At 35.6% G+C, this 23,882-nt stretch overlaps 1 protein-coding gene across 2 annotated transcripts; it reads right to left on the reverse strand.

Moving 5' to 3' along the window:
- Positions 1-4,235: 4,235 nt before the first annotated feature.
- LOC108993158 (U3 small nucleolar RNA-associated protein 21 homolog) lies at positions 4,236-23,372 on the reverse strand. Of its 2 annotated transcripts, XM_018967946.2 has the most exons (21): positions 23,240-23,372; positions 23,062-23,160; positions 22,880-22,958; positions 22,307-22,536; positions 22,171-22,198; positions 21,892-21,992; positions 20,596-20,799; positions 20,216-20,459; positions 19,658-19,833; positions 17,083-17,165; positions 16,488-16,560; positions 11,161-11,226; positions 10,348-10,390; positions 9,453-9,592; positions 8,363-8,575; positions 6,829-6,913; positions 6,421-6,715; positions 5,570-5,831; positions 5,106-5,328; positions 4,736-4,950; positions 4,236-4,564 (listed from the first exon to the last, which is right to left on the reverse strand). In XM_018967946.2, exons 4-21 carry the CDS (start codon positions 22,430-22,432, stop codon positions 4,415-4,417), a joined length of 2,727 nt encoding a protein of 908 aa, XP_018823491.1. In that variant the 5' UTR covers positions 22,433-22,536; positions 22,880-22,958; positions 23,062-23,160; positions 23,240-23,372; the 3' UTR covers positions 4,236-4,414. The 2 variants fall into 2 exon arrangements, with proteins under 2 accessions (XP_018823491.1, XP_035541555.1); XM_035685662.1 differs by lacking the exons at positions 22,880-22,958; positions 23,062-23,160; positions 23,240-23,372 and having other exon boundaries at positions 20,596-20,782; positions 22,307-22,375.
- Positions 23,373-23,882: the final 510 nt, after the last annotated feature.

Raw genomic sequence — 23,882 nt, forward strand, 5'->3', positions numbered from 1 at the left:
ACCCTTCCTAATCAAGTGTGATGTTTCAAGGGTGGGTATTGGAGATGTCTTAATGTAAGGGGGCAAACCTTTGGCTTATCTTAGCCATGCTTTGAAGGGAATAGCCCTAGATCTTTCTACCTACGAGAATGAGTTAATGGCTCTGGTGTTTGCTGTAAAAAAGTGGAGGCCATATGTTTTGGGTAGGTGATTTGTGGTGAGGACAGACCAACAGAGTTTGAAGTTCCTGTTGGAATAGAAAATTGGCACTCCTACTCATCAAAAGTGGATAAGTAAGCTGCTCGGGCATGATTTTTCAATTGAATATAAAAGGGGAAGAGAAAATAGAGCAGTAGATGCTCGATCCAGGAATCTTGAGATGGAAGATGGGTGTTCTCTATCAGGAATCACAATTTTAGATCCTATGTGGTTACAAAACCTTTGGACTTCTTACAAGACAGATCTAGAGTTGGCTAAGGTTTGTCAAAAATAGCAGCAGGGGCAGCTTGGGGATAAAGGATTTTCAGTGATGAATGGGTTGCTACTTAAAAATGGAAGAATTTATTTGTCAAAAAATTCACCCTTTAAGCAGCAAGTTTTGTACTATACGCATGATAGTCCTTATGAGGGACATGCGGGTTATCAGAAGACTCTCTCCAAGGCTAAGGCTGATTTCTACTAGCTTGGAATGAAGAAGCATATGAAGGCCTACATTAAGGAGTGTCCTACTTGCCAATAGTGTAAAACAAAGAATGTTCACCTTGCTGGCCTACTAGAATCCTTGCCCATACCTACTAAAAGTTAGACAAATATCTCTATTGACTTCATCGACTCCTTACCTATCTCCAGGGGATTTTCAGTCATCTTGGTTGTGGTAGATCGACCTACTAAGTATGCACACTTCCTTCCACTCTCACACCCTTATACTAAGTGAGTCAAATACTCAGTAAGCATTACTTCATACTATAAAAATATACTAACATAGGTTTTCATTCATGCACTCATCATTCATCTACATACTTTACATAAAGCATTAATTTCATTCGAAAATATTACGAGGTGGAGGTTTTTAAGGGGTTTTCGTTTCATAAAACATTTCCCATACATTGTACATTCATTCATAAAGAAACTAAAGCATTCATATATTCATTTACTCTTCTTACTTTTTCTCTGGCTGATACACACTTTTATGTCTCGTGTGTTGGGTTAGCAGTCAATCAAGGGACAATATTGGGTGCACTACTAGTACTACTTACTTGGCATTGCAATCTGCCCAGTCCATTGGTACAATCATTCATTCATTTAGTCATGGCCGTTACGTATTTGCATACATTAAAACATTATTTTCTTTTTTTTTCCTTTCATTCATTCATTTCAGTAATTTCCTTTTCATTTCTTTTCATTCATTAGTCCATTTCATTTCATAAACAGTCCATTTTAAAGTATAAGCGTAAACATCATCAGTAACCATCATTGCATAGCATTCTTTAGATATCATTTCATAGCATCATTTAAATATCATTTCATAGCGTCATTTAAACATCATTTCTTAACATCAAACATAAATCTCAACAATTCATTTCATAGAAAATAAAGACAATGGCTACCACATATAATATTCATTCACATGCATACAATTATTAATTTGGGTGCATAAATAGGGGCTGCCAAAGGAGGCCATTACATACATATACCTTTAAACATTAATACTTAGCATACTTTCATAAAATATCCTTTCATTTTCATTCATTGCATAAAAGAGCATTTTTCATAAAAGCTTTTCATTTTCATTTCATATCATTTATAAGACTCTATAATAGTATGAACACAATATTTACCTGGACTCCATGCCATTCTCATTTCATGCAGTCCATTCATGTGTATATCAGATGACAACCTACATGCATACATAACCTTAACATCATTTCCTTTCTCAAATACATAAGTAACTAAAACTCAGAAAATACATAAACTACTCTTCACTTGGACTTCTTTCACTTAGAAACACTCTACTATCCAATTTCATCCTCTATATTTTCCTTTATCACGTTTCCTAGATTCTCAACCCATAGCTTGGAACCCACTTGAGGTCACCTTTCCAACATAAGGATTAAGACATGCTATCACCTTCATCGTACTCTTCCTACCAAACCATCACTTTCGATGCATAACTTAGACCAACCAAGTTATACAATCAGTCCTAGTCAAACCATGCATCACTTCATTCATGAACCTAACCAACACTTCACCGTAATCTTAACCATGTATAATACACAACTTTAAGCCAACCTTGAGGCTTAAACATCATGTACTCATGCTTAGGATAGACTATCCATTACATGTGGTAAATCTGTCCGGTACATGTGTCTAACCAATTTACACATGTAACCTACCTCTTTTATCACCTAAGATTAACATATAATCCACTAAAACGCCCACTTGTATAAGCAAGTTTCATACACTCGACACTAACCTCCAACTCAAACACATACAATCATCACGCTTCACAGTCTTCCCAACACTCCACTTGACATCATGCCACTTCACAAACTATACAACTATCCCAACACTTTACACAATTCTTAACCACTTCCAAACTGTACCGTGATCCCATCACTTCACATGGCATCCAGCCACTACACAACTACCCAATCATTCCATTCTTCTCACAGCACAACTCTACATTTAACCCCCGTCGCTTTATAGCACATTGCCATAACACCAACTACGTCACACCTGCACAACAAACCTGTCACTTCAAACTACTTAATGATGGGCACCAAGATAGACCTAGTCTTAAAGATCATTTGCAAGTTCCAGATAGGCCAATTACAATGTCAAGAGCCAAGGAGATCAAGGCAATGTAAGGATTGGTGCAATCCACTTGAGATGAAGATAGCAAGACCTGTTGAGGAACTCGTTTCAAGAACCTAGATTATATGAAAATCTAGACCCGTTGAAGAATTTGTCTCAAAAATCTAAATTATAAGGAAGAATGCCACAAAGGTTGTGATTTGCCTTGAATAAGTTCAAAAGTTCATTTAAGAACAAGAGGAGATAAACTCAACTCACAATGAATAAATTCATCAAATTTAATAAAAAACTAATAAAAATGAGGCTACAAAGAGTATTTAAACCAAAACCTAATTAAACCTTAGCCAAAATAAATCTCCATTTTTAAAAATAACTCTAAGTGAATAGTGCTGCGGCTACAGTACTTGGCTATAGTAACTTACATATCTCAATCCCCCAAAAATCCTAGGTTAACATAAAATCATTTTCCAAACGGTACCCTTGGGCGATATACAAGGCTTTCCCAAAACCAAATTTTTCATTGGCTTGATTTTGATTTTCTTGGGTGAGTTTTCAAATTAATTGTACGTTCAAGGGATTCCATTCCCACGGGTCCATATCACTCAGTCACATTACAAACCACTCCACAACCACAGTCCACATTCTACATTTTACAACACAACACACTTCGTAACAATAGAACACACTTCACAACTACATCACACAACACAGCACACATCACACAGTTCACAATTCACAACACCATCAAACTTCACAAGCATAATAAACTGTCGAGGGAAAGGAATATGGATTATAACATATGTCGGGGCTGACTCGTTGCGTCGCTTGCTGTCTGTTAAGGTCTCGTAGCGTCAAAAGCTACTGGTTTGGGCGGTGCTACAGGGTTGTGCAAGTGGTGGTCATTACGGGCTAAATATATTTTTCTGAGTATAATACATTGCCTCTTTTGTCTCTTTGCTATTATCTTTTGTAATTCTGAACATAGTTTTGGAATGTGCAATAGTATAACTTTATAAGTCACGTCCATTTTTTTTTTATGTAAATTTTATTTTTTTAAGAGAAAAGACTGCAGATATCAAGAATAATTAGAAAAAATAATTATTTAGACACTACAAAAATAAGAGAAAAAAGAAGCATAAATCGTAATGTTCATGCACTGTTCAATATTCTTGTCAGCATTTTTCCATGTCTTTGATTTTGACATTATCGTTTGTAAAAAATATCTTTCTTTCGAATGTGACTGATAAAATGTTAAACAAAAAATGACACTGTACTCTTTCAGAAGTTGAACCTTCACCAAATATGGATTGAAGTTGAACTTGTATAAGATTTAGTAACTTGTGTATCCATTTGCCGTTTCTGGCTAGTTATTCTTCTCCGTGTAATGGATTTTGATGGGTTGAACATTCACAACTTCCTTGTTTTAACAATTGTTAATCATGTTTATTGTCAAGGACACCTTAATCAATAGCTCACAACAAAACACATCCTCCAGCAATAACCACACTACGTTTTCTCATACAATTGAACACTAAAATGCATGAAGCCTATGGCGGAAACTAAATGAACCAAATTAGGGCACAAAATTTGGATTGAGCTATGATAAACAAACTCAGGACAGTCAAAATTGTGAATTGCTAAGAAAGGTCACCATGCATCTGGCACTTTGGAACAGTTTGTCTACTCTTTGCCATACCGTGGACTGTATTTCTAGAAGCTTCCTTGCCTTCTCCTGTAGTCTTGACTGGCGCCTAACCGTCTCTCCATGTATCTATAACCGGAGAGAGAAGAATGTTAGACAGCCTCAATAAGCAATTGAGTACCAACATGAACCACCCAAAAATGGGAATTCGACATGAACCCAGAATATATCTTTTTTTCGAAACACTTTGTCAAAATATTAATTATATTGGTTGACTCGAAAACAGGAAAAGATCTATACCTTCAGAAACAACCTGATGACTGCTTGAATAAACTCAAAATCGTTTCTGCAGGAGATCTCGTGTATAAAGTAATCCAAAAGTAAGTCAATCGTAAATAACTCTGGCCTCTTATCTGGTTCTTGCTGATCATCATCGTCTATAATTTGAAGCATTCGAAGTTCCACATCCAAAGTTGATGGAGACAAACCTTTAATATACTCAGTAAATGCCGAAACTGCATATATAAAGAAAATATATATATAAGACCAGTGTTCTGCTTCCATTCTTATAAAGATATTTCACAACCATAAAAAAATAAAAATATTTCTGCAGAGAGATGGAACAGAACATTCATAATAAATATTAAATACAGAGAGTTGGTATACTTACAATTTTTCATCTCCATAGAAGACTGAAGGAGTTGCAGAAATTGGGATGTTGGCATGCCAGATTGCCTCCTGTTGTTTTCCACCTCGTCAACTTTTGCATCTCTCTCTTCAATTGCTATCTTACTAGGCTTAAACAATATTTCTCCAGAGAGAGATGGAACAGAAGGCAAGAAGAAGGGAGCCATTTCAGGTTTCTTTGGAGGCTCAATTGGCTTATTGCGGACCTGGAAGTTGCAGGTTCAATACAAACTAGTAATAAGTTACCTTACACACTATAAGAAAAACAAGAGAAAGAAAGTTATTATCCGTTTTTTCACTCATGTATATCATGTCCTGTGTACTAGGGCTATGCCCATTTTCTAATGAATAAAACTTCATGATTACCTATCAAAAAAATTTATTATCCTTTTTTTAGTAGCCTTTTAGTTAGAATGAGAACAATTAAAAACGGAAGCAAAGAGAGACCTTTATGATGTCTAGATTGATCAAGCTTTGCCACTGGCTTTTAGGCAATAATGAGAGGGTAACCAGATCAGGGATTTGCTGATCTTGAGACCGGAAAGCAGGAGCATCCTTAGACTGCAAGTGGTTCACAACAGGTTCATCAGAATCCTCAGCTTGGGAACTTTCCATTGAAGAGACAGGAGGCAGCTTAACGCTCAGAACTTCTTTTCCAGTTCCGTAGGAATTGGCATTTGAAGCTCCAGAAAACATCGCCTGATTCACCCTGGTAAAAGGTTGCCCGATTTAAATGTCTGCTAATGAATTTTATTATTTTATTACAATAACAGGACAAGAAAAAGCTGCCATGACTACTATTAAAAGTAGCATGCTAAGTTGCATGAGAATGTCTGAAAAGTATTTGTTTCTTTATTTGTTAAAAAATTTCTGTCACTTTGGTCATTTTCTGTAGTTTTTAAAAGTAAAGATATGGTTCTTATCACAGGAACCCAAATCTAAGGCCACGCGTGGTTGTTAGACTCAACTGAGATCAACTCTGTTCAGTCTAATTTTAAATTGAGTCTAACATCCAAACACTCAATTCTCAAATTACTAAACTCTTCTCAACTCAAAATCTCTTTACATGTGGGAAACTTTTTTCAATTCAACACTTATTTAAAAGCAGGACTCGCAACTTTTTTCAATTTTGCATAAATACATATTAACTCATCTTAACATCCAAACACATTTAAACTCATCTTAGGTGGACCTCACAAAACTCATTCCACCATCTTAACTCACTACTTTTCATAGAGAACTCAACTCAACACCCAAACGCAGCCTAAAGCAAACATAAAACGGTACTAAAAACTCACCATAAGTAGACCCCATTTTGATCCACGTGGGTAGTTGCTAAAACATCCATATTTGGAGACAGAGACAAGGCTGTGACAGGAACATCAACTTGCATAGCATCTATCTGTCGTGCTAAGATAACATCCCAGATTCGAAGACTTCCATCCATACTTGATGACATGAGCCATTTTCCATCCTCACTAAAACACAAATCTGTAATACGATCCGTATGGCCTTCAAATTTACGTACCATTCTTAATGCCACAACATCAAACAAACGGATAATGAAATCATCACCTACAGTAGCCAAAAGACCTGAAAATCCAAAATTGGTTTCATCACAAAAGCAAACCAAGGACCAAGTTAGAAGGGTTGAGACCATAAGACAGAAAGATAATAAAATAAAATAACACCACCACAAAAGTTACCATTAACGCGATGGTAAACAATCTTAACAACAGAAGAACCAACTTCCCATCTGAATTTTAGTTCACGTGCCTTGAAATCCCATACCTGCACGTTAGAACATTTGAGGATTGAAATTTCCAGCAGATACAAATAACAAACAAAGACTTTATTACGGGATTTACTAAGCATTAAAAATATAAACTGGATGTATATGAGCTTAGAGATCTGCCCCCAACAAATCCACTCCCAAAGAATAGAAAATAAAAATGTACTCAAGTAGGGTGGGACAAAATGGTGAAATTTGGAACCAATCCAGGAGAGCCTAACTGATGTTAGAAGTTTTCATGGCATCCCAGAACTAGATCCTACACATCGAAGTCTTAAATTATTCAAAGAACTTGGTTGTCAGTTCCCACCCCCAAGCCTGCATTGAACTTTTCATCACTATAGAAACAAAAGATTTTAACCACTATTTCTTTCAATCAATGAACAGCTCAAAAAACCCAATTTATATCCAGCAACCAAAAGATTTAAAAGCTCCATCTAACATCTTAAAAAGACAAGATTTTTTTATCAGTATCTTAAAAAGACATTTTTTCCCAGATTATTCTCTCAAATTAAAGAAACTGCTTCTCCAATAATTCAGTCAGTGGATATAAGAATGGGATGGACAAAACCAACTCCTGCTGCAAACTTGATGTTTTATATGTAACAGGCTCAGCAAAAGTCTAAGAATCAAGGTAGATCAGGACCCAAGGGGCTGCAACCCTTCAAGGCTACATGCTCGATACCTAGGGCCTAGAAAACTATCCCTAGAGCATTTTCGCTGATGGCTATACCATCCTAAAGCAGAAGGGATGACACAGCGAAAGTACCTGGAAATCCCAAACCATTGCCATCTCTAGTTGTGTCCACCTGCTTTAACCTTTTTTAAATAGCTCTCTCAATTAGGTCTCGTTTGTTTTCACAACTCTTCTCATCTCATCTAATCATTACAACTTTTCCAAATTCCCACACAAAATCAAATAAACAATTCCATCTTTTCAAATCACAAAACAAAAATAATATTAAAAAAAATATTCTAACAACTTTAATCTCAACTCATCTCATCTCTTCTAATATGTGAAAACAAACGAGGCCTTGATCTTCCCTAGAGACATACTTCAACTCTCTTTCAACACATCTCCCCCCAAAAAAAATGAAAAAACAAAACAAAATTACAGGGCTCAGATAGGTTTCAAGACGCAATTAGAGATGCAGAATTCAGTGCAAGAACATATGCTTGAACTTTCAAATTAAAAATATGCCAATTTAGTAAAGCAGAAAAGGATTCTTAGTAATAAATTTGGTTTGGTCAAATATATATAGAAGACCACAATTTCATGAAAATGTTCTGACCAGCACAGCGAGGAAATTCAAAGGAAGCCAAGAAAAGGGGTAGTGTAATATGGACCAAGACATTAATACTTTCTTGTTATTTCTTCCCATAAACTCACTCCCCGATGTTTGTCCCATACTGAAACTTCACAATTACATCCAATATAAAATATACACCTTTATGTCTCCATGATATCCTGCACTTATCAAGAGAGTATTTGTTGCATCACAAGCAACTCCAACTACTTCCCCATCATGGGCACAGCTTCTTCTTTCTGACATGTCCAGATAGCTGCCTCGGCTGATTCCTGACTGAAGATTGAATCGTTCCATCCAACCACCTGCTGTCCCTAACACGGCAAAATTGCCACATGCAGAAATGGCACAGGCCTGTCACCAATAAAAATTTTTTAAAAAAAGGTTTTTCAGGTAATCAAAAATTTTATCGATAATAAAGTATAGGAGTAACTCAAGTACACATGACATATACAAACCAAGACACCTAGTTAAGAGGTAGCAATAGATCAGTGTTTCAATGATAAGAAACACACTTTGGAGGAACTTAGGAACCTTTTTTGTGCACACAATACTGCTCTGATTTTCTGCTTTAGTGATTAACAGAGCTTCTGCTCATAATTTTCTGTTTCTTAGAATGTATTTAGGTGTTTCTTTTGCATACTCCCTGTGTACATGGGCATCGCCTATTTCATTCGTATTAATAAATTGTCTTTCTTAAAAAAAAAATTAAAAAAAAAAGAGATAGCAATAGATACAAGGAAATCATGAAAGCATGGTACATTGAAATCCATAGCTAGTGCCAAAGGAAAAAAGTTTAAAAAAGAGACGTTTAAGTTCATCCATTGTCCTTTCTTGATCTTCAAAGTTCCGATCATTTCTATTCTTCCAAATGCACCACAAAATACAACTACTTGATAACAAAAGGATGAAGCTTTCTACATGACTTTTGCCCCAAAGGTTTTACATTTTAATTATAGTGTCAGCAATGCCATTTGGTAATATTTAAAGAAATTCTGAAAATTAAATTGCCTTGTCAATATACATATACTTCAAAGAGCACAAAGTTCTGCTTTTGTTTACCAATTAAAAAATAAAAAAGATCATAAAGTTCTGCTAGTCAGATGAAGCCAAAAAAAAAAAAAAAAAAATCAATGGTTGCATTAATAATAGAGAAATGGAGGTTTAACATCTTGTACATTTATAATCATTCCAAATAACAAGATCATATCTGAAAATGTGAAAATCTAACCTTAACAGGTGTTGGATCTTCTGGGCATGGATTCAGAATATGCTCACCAAGAACAAAGTGTTTAAGTCTCCACACATATGCCTGTGCAGTATCCATATGACATGTAACCACATTGCACCAATCCCGCTCTCTAATTTCAGCTAAAGTTGTTTATGACATAAAGAAAAACAATATATCAACTATTGACGAGTGAAAACCACAGATACAATCTTGCAATCAGATGACAAAGTACCTCTAACAATTACTTCTTTAGGAAAATATATTTTCAATAAGTTCGAAACTTATTAATGAAGATAGGTGATATTACTCATCCACATAGAGTGTATACATGAACTAAATACTAGATGCAATCAACTTTTAGGAAATTATGTCAAATAAGATAACTGTCAGCAACATTTGAAAGTAAAATCAGATGTTTGATAAGAATATTCATTTTCTCATGATTAGTTGCTAGCATGGTGCAAAAAAATAGAAGCATGTGCCAACATCAGATTTACGAAAAATATATCTGACCCAACAACAGCAATTACCGATGAGATGGTTTAGCTATACAGACTACAGGAAATAGATGGCAGAAAAGAATGACAAGGAAATCGGATGTGAATTTACAGATGAATTTAATGCCTTTAGTTTGACAGAGATGACTTGAAAACTACCAGATTGGGGGAAAAAGAAAAAGAAATTATCATGCAGCCAACTCTAATGACCATACACAATGGTGAATCAAATACAATAATCTAAAATGCCCCTAACAAAAGAAACAGCCACATAATAAGCCATGAAAATGAAAGTCATGAAACAAGATAACATTCCAGTTAGTACAAGTGAATGCATCAATCTTTCAAGTTTCAATTACGTCAAGATGCAACCAACAGGCATGAAAATAACTCCTTACCGCAATCAAATGAAATAACAGGCTTCAATTTTATCTCTTCTTCCTGAAAAATAATCAAATAGAAAAATTAGAAACTAAGTGCTTCGTAAAACTTAGCAATTGAACCAAGATGTCAGTTCAGAGCTTAAAGATGAGAAATGGGAACCATTCTCTACCCATAGAGCATTTTTCTGAAAAGATTTAAAGGGCCATGGCACATGGCTTGGCTTACAAATTACCATAACATATAGAGCACAAGTCCCTAATCATTCGTAACAGAACAAGTTAAATAGAATAGTTTAGAAAGTTGGCATATTATCATCAAAATCATCTGCTTCACCTAGAATAATTGCGATGAGACAACATGATATGGGCACACGACTTCCAAATGATGCAAAATCTTTGTTGTGATCAGAAATATAATGTTTGAAACTCATAAAAGAAACATTGGCCGTGTGTCTACCGTCTCATGACCCAGACACAGCCAAACAAAAGATTCTTTTTCTTTCCAGAAAACAGCTAAAAATTGATTGAGATGTCATCAAAGTTAGCATACAACTCACGATTATATTCATTGCTTAATTTTGCATGATTGTTCATGTGAAGGATCATGGTATAACCAACTACAAATATGATATAGCTAATTCTGTTAATTTTAAATCTTGATACAAATTTAATATTTCTAAATGCAGTTTTTAGTAAGCCGCACTCAAAACTCCAAAATTATGATCTACAATAGATATACGGCAAAACAAAATAATAATACAAACCAAATTCAAAATATTCAATGTGTTAAATAAGGGTGAAAAGTACCAATCATTATCCCAGTCATACCTTCACCCTCAGTTTCTTGGCTCGTTTAGATACATGGTGCTGTGAAAGCTCTTTACTTTGCTTGTCCTAATCACAAGGTAAACTAAAAAAGTAAATAAATAAATTTTTTTATTGATTTATTGTAAAAGAAAAAGGCATAGCCCAAGTACACATGTACCATAGAGCCAAAACACCTAATAAGAAAGGAAAATTCTATACACCATACTACCATCTCACTTTCATCCCACTAAGCATGATGTGACACATTTATCACTATTAAATAATCATTTTTTGCATACTTCTTTATCATCTAATGGTGATGAATATGCCACATACTATTTAGTATGATCAAAATGGGATGAGAGTGTGGTGTATAGCATTACTCAATAAGAAATAGTAAAAGAGACAAGAAATTCATGAAAACTGAGCCCATAACAGTATACAGAAGCTATCCAAAGAACAGTGTTAAAAAAGAAAAATTTAAACTCACCAACGTCAGTTTTGCAATCCTCAAAATGTCTATGATTCATTCTCTCTCACCACACTAGACAAATAGGTGCCATCTTCCATACTGCTTCAATTCGCGGCCTACCATATAACCCTCTCTAATTGATGAAGTGGTCTAATATCCTATTAAGCATAACCCAAGCCCACCCAAATCAATTAAAATTGTCATTCCACAATTTACGGGCAATCTCTCCATAATTTACTGACAATCTCACAATGGAGTAAAAGGTGGTTTACTGATTCCACACTCTTTACAAGGTATGACTGGTCCACATTAAAACGTAAATAGATAAATTTTACAAGGATACATTTTAGATTTAAAAAAAAAAAAATTGTCTAACCTAAGTTCTGAATGAAAGTCTCTCTGTACCAAGTAACTTTGCAGGGGAACAAAAACTTCAAGAAAATACATGCAAATGCACAAGCAGAGGCACACATGAGTGCATGCACGCACAAAGACACAGGCCCACACGCATGAGGGAAGCAAACAAACGAGGGAAGCATAGTATTTTAATGAGGCACTTATAAAAAAAAAAGTATTTTAATGAGGCCTCCTACGTATTTATGGAAATGCACATTGGAAGGAACTAGCTTTAGCACAGGACAGTGGAAAAACACTAGAAGCAGTTGGGAGATTTTCTTTATTTATTTTGCTGTTAGCATTCAAGATCTAGATGCTTAACAAATTATGTGGTAGTTACTTCAATTGGTTCTTGATGTTCACAAGAATGCAAGATTAGTAGTTGGAGTCACTGGCCACATCTTTTGGTTTATTTCATCCAGCCTAGATTGGTGACAATAAAGGCAGGATGGGTTGAAGGTAATATGACAGCAATACAAGAGCAAAGAGAAACACGACACCCCAAGACAAATATCAAAGAAAAGAGACTATGAAGCATAGCACATGTCATTGGCCTCTCTGCCCAAAGGTTAATTGAATATTAAATTCATCTTTTCCCACCAGCTTAAGTTTGAGACACTTGATTTTTTTCTACAATTATAATTGTTATACATTTATGTCCCCACAAGATTAATGAACTAAATACGAGGAACTTGAAAAAAGGTTGGCTATTGTTTTTTCCATTTTTATTATTTATAGAGAGATATGTTGTTTCTAATACAAGGCCTTGAAGCTAATATCTCCTACAAAAGTTCCAGTTGGCAACAAGAAAAGTCTAATTTGTTGCAAAGAAGCTCTCAATGATTTATATTCACGGGGTGGTGAGGAGAATGGTCAAAGAGGCTTGATGGACTAAGTTTTGAGTCTATTGAGCCACAAAATGTCTCTTGGTTGGAGAAACCATTTGAGGCGGAGGAGGTTCACGGGGTGGTGAGGAGAATGGTCAAATACAAAGCATCAGGTCTAGACAGATTTTCTATGGGATTCTTCCAATCATGTCGAGAAGTAGTGAAGGAGGATCTAATGAAGGTGTTCCATCAATGCTACTTTTATTGCACTGATTCCTAAAAAACTTGGGGCAACAGAGGTAACGGATTATCAGCCCATTAGCCTTGTGAATGAGGTGTATAAGATCATCTCCAAGATACTTGCAAATCGCCTAGGGGAGGTATTGGGGAAGATTATTACAAAACCCCAAAATGCATTTGTAAGGGGTAGGCAAATTTTGGACTCAATCCTCATCGCCAATGAATGCCTAGATAGTAGACTAAAATCTGGCAACATAGGGATCCTTTGTAAGTTGGATATGGAGAAGGCCTATGATCATGTTAACTGGGATTTCCTACTTTATTTACTTGGGAGGTGTGGATTTGGGGATAAATGGTGTTCGTGGATCATATGGTACATATCAACGGCAAAGTTTTCAGTTTTAGTGAATGTAGTCCAATTGGCTTCTTTAACAGCTCTCGAGGCCTAAGACAAGGGGATCCGTTGTCCCCACTCCTCTTTGTCATCGTTATGGAGGTCCTTACTAAAATGATCCCAACTTTGGTTAATAATGGCTTTATGTCTGGATTCTCGGTTGGTGACCCCAATAGGGGGGTACTAGTGACATTTCTCACTTGTTTGCAGATGATACTCTAATATTTTGTGAGGCAGACCAAAACCAGATTCGGGCATTGAGGGCACTTCTACTCTGTTTTGAAGCAGCATCAGATTTGAAAGTGAAACTTAGATAAATCAGAGTTGGTACTAGTTGGCAATGTTCGTAACATCTGGCAGTTGGCTAACACCCTTGGATGTAAGGTTTCCGCTCTCCCCATGAATTACCTTGGTCTACTGTTGGGGGCTGCCTCAAGGGATACATCAATTTGGGATACAGTGATCGAGAAGATAGAATGTAAATTGACAAGATGGAAGAGATTGTACTTATCAAAAGGTGGTAGGATCACCTTAATCAAGAGCGCTCTGTCTAATTTACCAACGTACTTCCTATCTCTATTTCCAATTCCAACAAGTGTGGCATCCCGAATTAAGAAATTTCATGATTTCCTTTGGAGCGATATGGGGGATGAATTCAAATTCCATCAAGTCAATTGGGACAAGATATGCCCCCACAATCTCCCCAATCTTCTCTGGTAGGTTGGGAATTAGAAATCTGAGGACTTGGGGCATTACTTGGGAAATGGATGTGACAATATAATATGGAACCAGAAACCCTATGGAAGTCTATGATTGACTATAAGTATGGCTGTTTTGGGTGGGGGGTGAACTAGAGAGGTAAGTGGGACTTATGGAGTGGGAGTCTGGAAGCACATTAGACGAGGATAGGGGATTTTTACTTGTCGTACTAGATTCATGCTGGGAGATAGCTCTAGAATAAAATTCTGGAGCGAACTATGGTGTGGAAATAATGCCTTAAAGGACTCATTCCCTTCAGTTTTCCGGGTTGCATGTGAGAAAAAAGCTTCAGCGGCTGATTTTATGATCATATCAAGGGAGCTTTGAGGAATTCCATGAAACTGAGCACTTACGGAGCTAACATATTGTTGTGGGTACCCGCAAGTAAAGGTATATTCTCAGTTCTCTCTTTCTTTAAGCCTCTCAAACAGTCGTAGAACATACAGTTTCCATGGCAAACGATTTGGCAAAAAAAGCACCTCCCAAAGCAACATTTTTTGCTTGGACAGCTTCTTTGGACAAGATTTTGACAATAGATAACTTGCGGAAACGCAAGGTGATCATAGTATATTGGTGCTGCATGTGTAAGAAACTGGTGAGATGGTGGATCATCTCTTACTGCATTGTGAGATCGCTAGAACGCTATGGAATGAAGTGTTCTGCAGATTAGAGCTAGCTTGGGTTATGCCCGCCACAGTCGTTGAGCTTTTGGCTAGCTGGACAAATCTAGAAGGTATTCCACAAATCAAAGCCATGTGGAAGATAGTTCCTATTTGTATGGCCTATGGCAGGAATGTAATGACCGGACATTCAAAGACAAGGAGCGCTCAATAGAGGAACTTAGATCTCTTTTTATTAGAACTTTATTTATATGGGTCATACCTGTAGATTTTAATAGCCTCAATATTCATGACTTTCTTGTTTCCATTGTTGCTTCATAGATAGGTGTTACCTCTTGTATACCATCTTATGTATTTGGGCTATGCCTATTCTTATTAATACAATCGCTTACTTATAAAAAAAATGATTAAATATTCAAATTTTAAATAGAACCTCCCAACAGAAAATAAATCCTACAAAACTAGTAATGCAGACAACAAAAGTTACTAAAAAATTGTAATGGGTAGTGGGAATCAAATTACCACTTGTCCCAAAATCTTAAGTTATTATATAGTAGGAATTTTCTTAGTTTCTTTATGATAAGTGATCAAAAACTTTATCAAAAAAACTTGAAAGGTGTATCCAAGTACTCTTGAAATCACGCACCCGAAGAGCCTTGAACCCACAACCTCAATGTTCGCCCCATTTTAATGCAAGTAGGGCAAAATTTAGGATTCGTTTGGGAACACAAGTATTCTTAGATATTTCCTTCCCAAACATTACACCAACACAAAACACTTTTTAATTTCAAATTTTTAATTTTTTCATCTAATCATTACCTAGTCATTACAACTTTTTCAAACTCCCAAATAAAACACAAAATAATACAATTTTTTCAAATTTCAAAACAAAAATTATATTAAAAATTTATATTCAAACTTATACTATTTGTATTCAACGTTTTTCTCACTCATTTCCCAAAATCCAATAAAAAATCTTAACTCAAATCATTTTACTACTATTCACAAATATTCTAAAATATTCTAAAACTTCGTTTTTCTGATAATTAATAAGAAATTTTATGACAAAGAATAGGCACAACCCATGTACATCGAATGTTAGCAACATAATTGTTCTCAAGTGTTCTAAGATATTATAGATATTTCCTTTTCAAACATTATTCCAACATAACATTTTTCAATTTCAAATTTTCAACTTTTTTATTTAATCATTACCTAATCTTTATAACTTTCCCAAACTCCCAAATAAAACACAAAAACAATACAACTTTTTCAATTTCTAAAACAAAAATTATATTCAAACAATTTTTTAAATTTATAATATTTTTATTCAACTTTTTCTCTCCTTTCCCAAAACTCAATAAAACATCTTAACTCAAACTATTTTACTAATATTCACAAATATACTGAGGTATTCTAAGTATACAAACAGGACCTAGTATCCAAATGAGCCCTTAACCATTTATGTTACTGTATAAGAACATCATATTTCCTTCTAGAACTTCATAAGCATACTGAGCTGCTGCATCCAAGACAGGGCGGTATGCTCTGCTCTCTTCAACACCCACTCTAATCACCAACCATAAAGCTAAAATAAGAAACGAAAAGGTATTATATCGTATTAGTAACTGATGCCAAACCTGAATTACAGAGAAAAGGCGGAAGGCACGATCCTGTCCAGCAGATAGAATGAACCTCCCATCCGCATAAAACCTGCAATAGATGACTAAAATCAGAACCAGAAAGGATACCAAGCGGAAATGCAGATAAGCTATCTAAAGAGACTTGAGTTAATGATGGATTAAGCTAGATAATAACTGATAAAAATATGACAGCGAAACGGCATTCATATGGAAATTACATTAGAGGTTAGTAAAGCATGCTCAATCTCATGTGTATCAAAAAGGTAAGATAGAAAATTTGGAGCATCGGGTCAATGATTGGCCAAGATCGAACCCTGCAAGAGTTTTTCCTAAGCAAGTATAAACACTTTATCATATATGCCGTTTATTTTTTATTTTTTATAAGTGAGACTAGCGTGATCATATATACCGTTTACTTGTTAAAAAGGCAAGTAGGGCTATGCCTATCTCAATATATCAATAAATTATCTTCTTATAAAAAAACTTATTAAAAAAGCAAGTATAAACCATTTAATTATTTATGGTTGATGGAGGGTTCTAGAGTTCAATGTCATAAACAAGGAGAGATCAAGTTTATGGAAAAGCTTATTACCTTATGCAAAGTGGAGGAGCACTGTGTCCACATCTAAAGCTGTGAAGATTAGGATCTCCATCACTCGTGCCAAATTTCCACTTCTGAGGAAAGAAGTCAAATATAATTCAGAAGGATAGAGGGTACTATACATGGAAAAGTTGCAAGATAAACTGACTCTAGTAATTCAGCAACTGATATCCATGACATCCATGAGGAAAATTGAAGTTCTTAAATAGTGATAGACTGAGGAAAATCAATGTTCTTCAATAGTTATAGACTCTGACTCTAGCATACAAAATCTTGCTTAAAATGCTAACAAGAGAAAATATTAGATAAAAGAGTCAAATTTTGATTGCATAAATCTGCAACATCAAGCATTAAAATTGAAAGTTTTGATAGAAAAAACTGATAATATCATCTCATCTTAGAAAAGATATCAAGATAACATAAGGGGATATCACAAGTTCTACCCATCCGTGGGTAGCCCAAGTGGTAAAGAGCGAACTTGTGTGCATGTGCCCCATGTCACGGGTTCAATTCTTCCAGGGATCAAACTGCGATTTAAGTGGGAGGTCATGGCAATGGGTTGCTGTGCTAGTCTCTCCGGGGGTTTGGGTTCTATGGGTGAGTCCTAAGGACTCTGCCGTGGGGTGGTTTCCCCGTCACCAAAAAAAAAAAAAAAACATATGAGGATTCTCTGGTGAGAAGGAACCAAAGAGCTTTGAGAATGCCACTGATTTTTTTTAACCACTATGAAAACTATTTTGGACACCATCTTAAAATAAAGGAGCAAATCATTCAATTATTCTAAGAGGTAAGATAGGATTTATTTTCATAGTCTACATAAAGAAATCAACCAACTTCATGTTCAAAGGACTTCATTCTCCGTCATGCGTTGAAGAGAAATATTCATGGCCATCCCCTTTGTAGAGGTTCAGATGTAGTGTGCCAAAGTAGTAAGGACATCATTGTTAATGCTCACACTATGTCTGTTGACTAATCAAAATCAGGCTTCTAGTCTTACCATATGGCTAAAAAAAGGCAATACTAGCAATTTTTTAACATGATGGCTGAAAGACATTTTACCACTATGATTAACGGCACTATCTTCTGCATTTCCATAATAGACTTAGACAGTATTGTTGTAGCAAACTCCATAGCTGTTTCTCTACTCAAAAGAATGTTCTTGGGACACTATTTACCATCTTCAACAATTTTTTTTACAGCCAAATACTTGTTTTCTAATTCCAGTGCAAAGATCTCCTAACCTTTAGGTTAGGTTTGGATAGTGAGTTGAAATGAAATGAGTTGAGATGAAAGTTGAAAGTTAAATAAAATATTATTAGAATATTATTTTTAACATTATTATTGTTTTGAAATTTGAAAAAGTTGAATTGTTTATTATATTTTATGTGAAAGTTGTAATGATGAGATGAGATGAGATGTTTTCTGAAAACCAATGAGGCCTAAGAAAAACATCTCATCTCATCTCATCTTATTTAATCATTACAACTTTTCCAATTTCAATACAAAATAAAATAAACAATTCAACTTTTTTAAATCCCAAAACAAAAATAATATTAAAAAATATATTCTAACAATATTTTATTCAACTTTTTAACTTTAATCTCAACTCATCTCATCTCATCTGCAAAAACAAACGAGCCCTTAATGTTTCCTCCTCCATTCAGGGTAATGCTTCTCTGCAATCAAAGCTATAAGTATTAGAGATTATGTTGCAACATATTCCCCACCTCTAGATTCCCTGAGAACTAACATAAACTGAAAAAAAAAAAAAAAAAACTCCGTAACAGAAGGCTTATCTCTTCATCTCCTAACTTTTCCACGATCATAAGGAGCTGCAACATCAATACCTAAGTCCTTTGACCAATGGACTTACATATCTTGAGAACAGGCCATACCATTCGAAACATAACTCGTTCTAATGCTATGCTCTAGCACTTGGCCTCATGTTTCAATTCCAATGTAAAATTCATCGAAATACAACAACAAGATGATGAAGCTAATTACTATCGTGACGAGCCAAAGGAAGTCTAGGCCACATCTAAGTCTATTTTCCAAAAGTACTTGTTAAGGTAACAATTGAAGCCCTTAGAAATCATTACAAAGAGCAATAATTTCTCCTTCCCAAGAAAAGTGAGATCTCATTCACCACCTTCCTATATTCAATTCAAAGCATTACGTTATCTTCTCATAAATCCATGATATCCTCATCAGGCGATTCCATCATAGGTGGCATGGCTAAAGTACCAGATTCACATTGGGTTTGGCTCAAATACCATTTGCGATGACCCAAGGAAAGCACAAGCCATATCTAAGCCTATACTCTAGAAGGACTAATCAAGATTACAATTGGAGCTCCTTGTAATCATTATAAAGGACAAAAACTTCTCCCTCCCTGAATGTGGGATCAAAATCACCATCTTCCTACACGCAATCTCGGGTATTACAACTATATCTAATAGAAGCTCTGCATAAGAGTGCCATTTAAAATCATGTCTAGGCTAAACAATTATTACACTCACACTAAGTTTCATTGAAGATGCCAAGAAAGAGTTTTCGCTGATCTTACCTTAATAGAGTTGTCTGCTGAGGAACTCAATAAGGCAGGCTCGTTGGCAAAAAAATGCAATGAAATTATCGAACTATCATGAGCATCTCTTATTACTGATTGGAGCCTTCTTTTTTCAAGATTCCATATGCTGATGACACCAGATGAACCTCCGGAGGCTAGAAGAGGTTGTCCATCTAAAAACCAAGATATACGAACATAAGCATAAACCACTTTAACATTTATGTTAATGTAACCAGGGAATATAGATATAAAATTATACTTTACAACTTAAGAGTTGCCAGTTCCTCAAATCTCATAAATCTCATACCATGAACAAAGCATGATATTCAATTACTAGGAGCCAACAGTCATACTGATTAGAACCAAGTTCTTGATTAATTTCCAAACGGTAAAGATTTATGGTGCAAAAGAACAGTCAACATATGAAATACCTTATCTAGCATATTATCCTTCATGCTGCTGTTATAAAATTAATGATTCCTCACAACACATGCAAGTTCGACAGGAAGTGGAGTTACGATTCTTACGAATAAATCAGATGCATTGAGCTCTTACCTGTGCTGAAAGATAAGGCAGTCACAGCACCTCGTGTAGAATGAGTGAAGGTAACCAATTCCTCATCATAACGAATGTTGTGAACATGAATCTTTCCATCAGCACAGCCAACTGCAACAACATCAAGTGCTGGTGATGAAACACAACTGGATATAGCTGAGTTCCAGCCCTTGAACTCATAGAGCTTTTTCTTTGTACTAATGTTCCAAAGCTGCAGAGAACCTTCCTGGCTCCCAAGAATAACCTGTTTATATGCTTCTTGATATGAGGTGGTTTTTAGAAATGATTACTCTGGAAATGAGAAACTGGCGAGCACATACATTGCCTTATAACTTCTTGAAAAGGCTAAATTTTAGTAAGAACGAAGAAGAAGCAGTTACCTTATTCAAATAAGTATCTGGATGCACTATACAGCTAGGAGTAAATTTTTCACCTAGCAAGATGTGTCCAAAGGGAGCAGAAGTCTGGTTGATTCCTTTAAATGTCCACATGAACATGTTACCTTCAACATCAACACTAAGGATATGTTCTCCAAACAGCAGCAACAAATTGACTTTAGCACTATGCCTGTTCCAATTTGCTACCTATTATAATGTATCACTTTAGTACTATAGAAGCACATTATCTATAAACAAAAGAGAATTTTATTAATGAAAATGAAAATCATAGCCGTTTTACTCAGGACATATACAAAAAAGATTTCCTACAATGATCAACAGCTACAAGAAAATCATGGACACAGAGACCATTATTATCAATCACAATTGTCTAAAGGAACAAAAGTGTTGAAAAGGAAGAGTTGGTCGAACAACCAAGAACACCCCTCTTGGTCAAGGATCGATAGATTCTTGGTATCATCTGAATGGGAAGCACAGTACCCGAATCTTATTCAAAAGAGACTCTCCAAGCTATGTTCCAACCTAGGTTGTATATGTCCCGTATACCTAGGTAGTTGCCGATTCTTATTATCAGTGCACTTTTGTTTACCAATAAAAAAAAAAAAAAAAAAATCGGTTCGGTTCCCGGTCTTTGCTTTTCTCATCTCGAACCAAACCAAAACGAATTGAATTATTTGTTTTCCTATATATATACTATATATATTATATACATATAAAGCATAAAATTGTAACCTAATTATACATATTCTAGTTATATTTCAGACTGGACTTTAAAGCTTTGGAACCTGTAGCTTTTTCTTGTATTTTATTTGGATATCCATGACTAAAATGAAAAATCATTCCATTCCATTCGAATAAAATCGAATTGAACTGAGCCAAACCGAAACCGATTGAAACCAAACCATTTGGTTTTCCTACCATACCAGTCTAATTTGGTTTCTAAAACCCTGAGACCAAACCGGTCGGTTTGGTTTGCCAGTGTGCTCAAAACCCAACCGAACTGAACCATTCTCAACCCTAGTTAATAGCGAACATAAAATTCTTGTTATCATTTCAAAGATTTTTCATCTTAAGATCTTAAATATTCAGAAGAATCATAAAAGCATAGAGACCATTGTTTGCCTCGTTTTCCACCCACTAAAAAATCAAACAAGGGAAACAGTCTATTTCTTCATTTCCAATAAGTCGTGCATGAGTTTATTTAAATCAAAGAACAATCACCGCAGCAACTATCAAAGAAACAAAGGGAACCACCGAACAAAATAATTCTACACAAACCTGGTGAGCACGCTTGAAAACCGCAATCTCATTCCCATAGGCAACAAATGTGTACTCGCGATAGGAAGCAAGAGCGCGAATCTTCTTTGGCAATTGAGGACCTTAGTTATACAGCATCATACCAAAAAAAAAAGGATAATTAAACACCTAATCACGCACTTTGCTACATATTTTCCCACATATTTGTTTACTTCTCGGCAAAATTACTGATTGAAATGCAAAGCTAAAAATAGAAGATGTAACATAACAAAAGAAAAATTGAATGTGAGGAAAACTCACCGACAATAACCAGATTAAGCTTCTCGCACTGAAAAAAAAAACAAAAACAAATATTTCCCCCTAAATCAATTGTACTTACAAAAATAGAAATTATTTGAATGGTTAAAGAAATAATGTATAATGAAGGTGAGAATACATTGTAAACTTGGAAAGCTTTGCCAACGCTGACGGTAACGAAGGTTTCGGTGCCAAGTCGCTGGACGGAGAAGGGGACGCTGCTCGTTATGTACCCTAGAGCTCTATACGGTTCGAATATTCCCATTTTGCGAACCAGAGAAAGAGGGAGGGAGGAAGGGAGAGTGGGTACTAGGGTTTAGGGGTCAGCCGCAGGAGTTCTGCTACGAAGAAGCTTTCTATTTTGCACACCTGCACACCCGGATGGGCTTAAGGCCCAAGGGCCCATTATAATTCTAAAAAGATAGTATAATTTGGCAAGAGCATTGCTATTCATAAATCTATACACCACACATTAAAATTTTTTTATTTTTTTAAAATTTTTTTAAAATTTTTTTAAAGTTTTTTTTGATTTTATTATTCTTAAAATAATTGAATTATTTTATTCATAATTCATATATTATATATTTGATAAGAAAATAAAATTAAAAAAATCATAAAAAAGATGGTACGTGATGTATGAGACTTAGGAATAGAATTTTTCATCTGGCAAAGAAACACAGGGCCCGGGAGAGAGAAGCCGTGCGATACTCACCGAGAGAGAGAAGAACCAACTGTGACGGTGGGTCTGGGTGGTTGGCTGGGAGTCACGGCGGCACAACTGGAGGATCCCTCTGAATATGGTGGTGCGACACATAGAGAGAGAGAGTTTAGAGAGAGAAACTGTCAAACCGAGAAACGGCAAGGCAGAGGGAGCGAGGGGTCGACGTGGCTTACCGAGGGAGGAGGGATGCGTGACTGAGTTCAGGTGGCTGGGTCGGCAGTGTCTGTGCAGTCTGGTGGTGCTCCGATGTCCTCTGCAGTGGTCGACGGTGGCTGGGCAAAACACAGGGCCTTTTTATTATTTAAAGTGGAGAGAGAGAGAACAACAGGGGAGGTTTAAGGACGGACTTACCGGCGGCGTCTTCTGTGGTAGTTCCCGGCGAGGTGGCGGTCTGGTATGGATGCTACGGTGGCTTCTGTTTTCGACGTGGCGCTTGATGTGAGAATGAGTTTGGTTGTGAGTATGGGCAGTGGCTAATGGGAAGGTTTTGGCCGCAAGGGAGCTACTGGTCTTATGGAGGAAAAAGCGTTAGGAAAAAGAGAAGATTTATGGAGGGTTTTTGAGGAGAGAGTTGGTTTCCAATCAGTAAACTATTCAAATTAGGAAGAAAAATTCCATTATTCACTTATCCACATTCCGTTTTCTATTAAAAAAAAAAAAAACTTTTATAAAATATAATAATTTTTAATTAAAAAATAAAGATAAAAAGGGCATACATCGACCGAGTAGAATCTTAATCAAATCAATTTACTTTCTCAAAATATATTTTAAAAATAATAATAATAATAACAATAATAATAATAATAATAGTGATGCTGTTTTATTTAAAAAAATACAAAGAGACAAACAGATCGGCATAAGAAAAATGAAGAAAAATTCACCTCTCACACAGGAAGTTCTCTCACATAGAAGAAAGGCAATTGATTTCGAAAAATTGCTTATATTTTTCAGATTATAATACATTACCTCTTTTGTCTATTAGTTATTATTTTTT

This window comes from Juglans regia, chromosome 15, assembly GCF_001411555.2.
Source record: "Juglans regia cultivar Chandler chromosome 15, Walnut 2.0, whole genome shotgun sequence".
NCBI classification, from domain to species: domain Eukaryota; kingdom Viridiplantae; phylum Streptophyta; class Magnoliopsida; order Fagales; family Juglandaceae; genus Juglans; species Juglans regia.